Source organism: Rhincodon typus, chromosome 27, assembly GCF_021869965.1.
Source record: "Rhincodon typus isolate 14 chromosome 27, sRhiTyp1.1, whole genome shotgun sequence".
Lineage (NCBI taxonomy): Eukaryota > Metazoa > Chordata > Chondrichthyes > Orectolobiformes > Rhincodontidae > Rhincodon > Rhincodon typus.
This window is the reverse complement of record NC_063358.1, coordinates 41,985,738-41,992,273: the sequence shown is the minus strand read 5'-3', so window position 1 is coordinate 41,992,273 and position 6,536 is coordinate 41,985,738. Positions and strand designations below refer to the sequence as shown.

The window sequence follows — 6,536 nt, the reverse complement described above, 5'->3', positions numbered from 1 at the left end:
AAACTGGTTTTGAAAATAAATTACTGAAAGGAAGATCCAATTTAACATGAGGGAGGAAAGGGTTAAATCTGAGGAAGAGGTTGAAAGTGAGGGAATGAAACAGTATAGAGTCGTCGGATGACAGATGAGCCAGTCTTATAGCTTGTTTTTATTGGAGATTAAAATGTTGCTCTTGTCATCTGATTTAGCTCTGGCTGTGTCTGGATTTAGTGTACAGTTTAATAATTGGGACAGGCCAAGGTGGAGAGATCTGAGGGCTGTGGGAGGGGAATTGGAAATAGCAACCGGCAGTGGATGTTAAGATGCAATTTGTGAACATTATAAAATGAGCAATGGCTCAGGGTGAAGTGTTGAAGTGGCTGATATTGTTTTAAGAGGCAGTATTTTTGGTGTGGAGGATAGTATAGTCAGAGGAGCTAAACTTTCTTAACAATGTTGATACTGAGTGTACGTTACAGGTTTACAAAGGTTTGGACATCATCACAAACAAGGTGACTCGTGAAGAGCAGCAACTGTGCAGACACCACATGATCAGCTTCCTGGATCCCCTCCTTTCCTATTCAGTTGTTGACTTCAGGAATAAGGCACTGTCGATAATATCCTTTCATCGTGTGAAGGGGGGTGCTGTGTGATTTCAGTTTGAATCTAGGTGTGGCTGATGATTCCAGCTGAATCTGAGGGTGGGGTGGGAATGCCCAATGATTTTGGTCTGTGTTGAAGTGGGGTCATGATTTCTGTCTGTATCAGGTTGGCAGGGAATGTGATTTCGGTCTGTATTCAGGGGAGTGTTGAGAATGAAACTAGGCAAAGACATGCTCACTGGTGTCCTGCTGGGACTTAGAAATAGGAGCAGGAATAGACCATCCAGCCCCCTGTGCCTACTCAATCATTCATTATGATCACAGCTGATCATCACCCTTACCCTCACTTTGCCACCCACTCCCCATATTCCTTGGTTCCTTGAGAGACCAAGAATCCTTCCATCCCAGCCTTGAATATATTCACCAATGGAATATCCACATCTGTGGACAAATAATTACAAAGATTTAAGGCCCTCCTATCTCCACCCTAAATTGTTGACCCTTTATTCTGAGACCGTGCCCCACGTTGTAACTCCTCGGCCAGAGGAAACAACCTCTCTATCCGCCCTATCAAGATCATTTTTAATCTTGTATGCTTCAATGAGATTACCTCTCTTTCTTCTAAACTGTGGATCATAGTTTACTCACTCTCTCATTGTTGTCCAGCCAGCTCATCCTTGGGACCAGACCAGTGAACTGTTCCTGTGCTGTCTCCAATAAAAGTATATCCTTCCTTTAAATATGTAGACCAAAACTGTGCACAGTGTTCCAGGAATGGTCTCATTGAAAACCTTGTCCAATCGTAACAAAACTTCCTTGCGTCTCATCCTTCAATCTCCTTCTAATAAAGGTCAGCATGCCACTTGCTTTCCTAATTACTTGCTGTATGTGCATGCTTCTGTTTTGTATTCCTTGTACAACTACTCCTAAGCCTGCCTGAACATCAGCATTTACAAGTTTCTCACATTTCAACAATATCCTGCCTTTGTATTCCACCAAAGTGAATACTGTTGCATTTCACCACATTATTCTTCTTCTATTACCCTGTTGCTCACTTGTTTAATGATCTTAGCTGCCTGTTTGCGTTCTCACAGCTTGGCATTTACTTCATATCATCAACAAACAGAGGCGGAGAAGTGTGATAGGGTAATGATGTGATTGACTTTGTCAACAGCTGTCGACAAGTGAAGAAGGGCAAGGAGCGTTTGTGAACACTGTCATGTTGTGGCTGAGGAGGTGAACTTGGTGTGCTGGGGTAGAGAGGAAAGCTGCAAAGGCAACTGAACTGATGGTTCAATCTTTGCGACAAAAACGTCATGAGCTACTCTCACACGCTTGGTGAGGGGTGAAGAGGCAGTTTTAAGAAGGTGGTTGGTAGTGGAGAGGTGAAAAGTTGGACATTATAGTTGAGTTCCAGTTTGGAATAGCAAACAGTTTCGGCTGAGGAGGGGTGGACAATTTATTATTTTATTCACAGCTATAAGCAAACAAGTTTTACAGCTTGTGGATTTGGAAACTAGGGATACCACGTGAAGAGCTGGTATCAGTTCACCAGGTCTGTGATCTCAAGATTGTTAGCGCTGCTTTATCTGTTGGGTTTTCCTGACAATTAAGTGATTGCTGGGATAATGTCATCTTGCAGGTTGTTGTAGTTTGATTCTAAAGTGTTGACTTCTAAGTTCAGATGAGGAAATTCAGATTTTTGGCAGGTGAAGCCTCAGGTTTTAATGTAAAAGATGACGTCTCTGACCGCATGCTGCACTCCTGCAGTACTGGAGTGCATGGAGTGAGGCGTGAACCCAGTGATATTTGACTTGGGTCACAGTGATACCAACAGAACCTGCTTCTTAAAATTGGCTTATTTTTATTGTTACAAGCCTGTACTCTGTGCCTGCTATAAGCTGCTCCCTGGCTTGGCTGGAGACTGTATTTCCTGTTCAGCTGAAAGTCATCTGGGAGAAAGGCTTGTGTATTTTAATGTTCAGGTTAAATGCAGTCCTCAAACTTTAAACTATGCAAATCTTCATTAACTTTTCACATCAAAGATATCATCGGTAGACAGAAGGTCCCAATCATTGTGGGAGGAACCAACTACTACATCGAATCACTGCTTTGGAAAGTGCTGGTAGACACAAAGGTGGGTTTCATTGAGCCTGGTACAGTGGCTGATCAACCACACACTGACCGAGAGCTTCACTGAGCATGTATCACTAGGAGGCTGGGTTACTGGGTATTGTATTCCAGAGTGGAGTGGGGCTCTTCTCTGATCACTGATAAATGTATCATATGACAGGAGGGCTCAGCTCTCTATGACAACAGAGTGCAAGGTAGTAATGTGCTAGAGGCTGAAAGAGAGAATGTAATTCTGTGTGTTAAGTAAGATGACTTATGTACATCAAGGAGCATAGCGCATTTGCTATTATGTATTACACATGAGAGAAGTAGGTCAAACCTAACTCGGTGAATTGGAGTATTAGTTTTATTTTGTGCATTCAGATGTGTACTTTGTTTTTCAAAGAGCAGCTAAATTATTCCTATCAGTTTCCTTTCACCAAGGTGTTTAACTGTCATGCAGAGTGTCCAGTCAGCCTGCAAAGGAGTGCAGTCACCGTTATCCTTGTTACTCTGCTGCGCAAGTTGATGTAAGATAGTGTGCATAAAATCCTGTAAGAGTGAGATGCTGTAACAATTTGCTGAAAAGACTAAGCTGAACTCATCAGTGGTTTCAGTGCAGACCCCTGCATTTCTAGCACTGTCACTCTCATTTCAGGAATTGAAACTATGGTGCTCAATTTCCCACTTGCTGCAGTTAATTTGTGACATTCTGTCCATTGATGTGGTTGATTGATGTTATGTATACTGTGTGCTGCAGGAAGAGAAGGCTTTCTCTGCTCCCGACCATGCGGCTGGGAGTCGAACACCATCACCCAATCGGAAGGAGGAACTGGAAAAACTCAACTGTCAAGAACTCTACAAACGACTGGCTGAAGTTGACCCTGAAATGGCAGCAAAATTACACCCACATGATAAACGCAAGGTTGCAAGGTCAGCTATATATGAGTGACAGTTGTAAACTGGACATCATCATCTTTCAGCAGATGGTGTTGCCTTTTTCAATGATCTAATTCAATCAATATACATTCTGTATTATTGCCTTCACTCTCTCGTCGCGTTAGCTGTATTAGAGCTGAGACTGAGAGGCACACAAACTGCACGGTAACAGGTGGAAGTGTCAGCTGTGACTCCATTGGCAGTCTCATCTTAGAGTGTGAGGGTTGAGTGTTAAAACCCCACTCCAGAGAGTTGAGTATATATCCAAGCTGACACTCCAATGGGCACAAGGGAGTTGCTTGGATGGACCCACGCTGGTGAACCAGAAAGGTCTGGGGAGATCTCAGTGGTGTCCTGGTTCAACGTTCATGCTTTACAATGTTAAAGTTTTTCTGGTCAACATATTGCTGCTTGTGGGATTTTACTGGACACAAAGTGAGCAATTCCTGAATTATAAGGTAACGACACCTAAAGAATTTATCGGCTGTGAAGCGCTCGTGAGGTATGTTCAGCTGATGTCCAGTTGACCTGGAACTGTTGAATCCAGAGAGATGGTGGAGTTTCATGCTTGTAACCTACTCCACTTTATGGTCAAGGCTCAGTTGCATCACTGGAGTTGGTTCTTGACCCTCTTGGAGATTTTCATTTTAACATTCCCAGCTGTGTGGAGGCTCTGGCCAGAACACGGCCATAGTCACTGGGGAACCTCATCAGGCTGGCTTCCCCAATGAAATCCTCTCTCGGGGTTAGGGGGCGCGGGGGGGGGGGTGGGGGGGTGCGTTTTCACTTTGTCACTCCACAGTCACTTTGTGCCAGTTTGGACCATGTCTGTTTGTCCTGTTTGTGTAATCACAAACGTTCTGGTGCTGTTGCTTGAGGGTTGCACATTTACTAGGAGATTTCCCCTGCCCTCCTACACGTAAAAGACACCACCTCCAACCCTGTAGCCCTTGTTCAGCGATGTACTGAAGTGTCCCCTTTGATATATGTACTTATGTCTTGGAATGGGCATTTCTGACTGTGTAGCAAGAAGCTAGTGCTGATGCAATGGTATTTTGATGAGTGTAAGTGGTACAGTTTTATTCCACGTGCATATTAAAAATTATGTACTGGTTGAAGTGAGCGGTTGAATTTCAGTGGTGTGAGAAAGCTGATGTGTGGCTAAGCTGCAACTTGTGGTCATATTTCCATTGCTTAGGGACTTGGATCTTGCTGACTGTCCCTGGTCAACACCAGGTCAAAGGAAGCATTTTGCCTCAAACAGGCAAGTCATTATCATAAAACATAAGAGAGAGACCCATTTTACATTAGAGTGCACAGAATTTGGAATCTCAATGTTTACAGCACATCGGGAGATGTTTTGGCCCTTCGAGACTGCGCTGTTTCTCTCTAAGATCATCTCACCTGGCCTCTTTCCCCTGCCTTTTCCCTGAGGCCCTTTCTGTTTAGATAGTTATCAAGTAACTTTCTGAAATCCATGATTAAATCTGCGACTACCACGCACATAGACAATGCATTACAGAACCTCGGCACTTGTGTGAAAATAGTTTTTCCCTCGTACTGTGTTTGGATCTTTTGCCATTCGCCTCAATATCAGCATCCCCTGGTTCTGACAGTTCCAACAATAGGAACAGTTTCTCCCTATCTGCTTCACCCAGACCATTCAAATCTCTATCAAATCTAATTTCTGCTTTTTTAACACAGGAGAACAGCCCAAGCTTTACCAGTATATATTTGTAACAAGACAAACAGGAGGCTGGAAAAACACTGCAGGCCAGGCAGCATCTGGAGGAGGAGAAGTAAGCATTTCAGGACTGGATTTGGGGGTACAGGGAGCTGCAGATAAATAGGGTGATGGGGGGGTGCAGTGGAAGGGTAGCAAAATTGTGGTGATAGGTAGACACCGGTAGGAGGTAAGGCCTGGTTGGTTGATGTGAGGGATGAGTCCGGTTGGAAGCTGGAATAGAAGGAAAGAGCTGGGGATGAAAAGGGAGCCTGGGGATGGATGGGAAGGTTATTTGAAATTGGAGAACTCAGTGTGGAGTCTTCTGGGCTGCAGGGTGCCCAGGCAAAAGATGAGGTATTCTTCACATTTGCATTCTGAGTCGCGCGACACTGGAGGAGGCCGAGGATGGACATGGCGGAGGGGCAGTGGGGGGGGGGGGGGTCGGGGGGGGGGGGGGAGGTTAGGATGTCTGTTTCAGGCCAGGCAAAGATGCTCAGCAAAACGGTCACCTAGTCTACATTTGGTCTCACCGATGTAGAGAAGACCACATCAGGAGCACCAGATGCAGTAGACTAGGTTGGAGGAGATGTAGGTGAAGCTTTGTCTCACCTGGAATGACTGTTTAGGGCCCTGGATGGAGGTGAGGGAGTTGGTGTGTGGGCAGGTATAGCATCTTTTACAGTTACAGGGGAAGGTACCGGGCGGGTTGGAGCGGATGGTGGGGAGTGTGGTGCAAACTAAGGAGTGGTGAAGGGAATGGTCCTTGCAGAAGGCAGAAAGGGGTGGGGAGTGGAAGATGTTCTGGGTGGTGGGGTCTAATTGCAGTTGGCGGAAGTATTTGAGGATGATATGTTGGATGCAGAGGCTGGTAGGGTGGAAAGTGAAGACAAAGGGGACCCTATGTTTATTATGTTTGGAAGTTGGGTGGTTTTAGACCTGCGGAGCAGGTAGTGGAGGAGGTGCGGTGGAAGGCTGTCTGGATGACAGAGGGGGGAAAAGAGCATTGTTTGAAATAGGAGGACATCCGGGATGCTTGGGGGTGGAACGTCACCTCTTTGGAGCAGATGCGACGGAGATGGAGGAATTGGGAAAATGGGATGGAGTTTTTGCAGGATACAGGGTGGGAGGAGGTGTAGTTCAGGTAGCTATGGGAGTCTAAGAGTTTATAGTAAACGTCA

At 45.2% G+C, this 6,536-nt stretch overlaps 1 protein-coding gene across 1 annotated transcript in view; it reads left to right on the top strand.

Moving 5' to 3' along the window:
• Positions 1-437: 437 nt before the first annotated feature.
• trit1 (tRNA isopentenyltransferase 1) overlaps positions 438-6,536 on the top strand; it is a 44,115-nt gene continuing 38,016 nt past the window's right edge. The window contains exons 1-3 of the mRNA XM_048612967.1: positions 438-596; positions 2,620-2,718; positions 3,454-3,626. Coding sequence (XP_048468924.1) covers positions 528-596; positions 2,620-2,718; positions 3,454-3,626 — 341 coding nt within the window. The 5' untranslated portion in view covers positions 438-527. The remainder of the gene's footprint in view (positions 597-2,619; positions 2,719-3,453; positions 3,627-6,536) is intronic.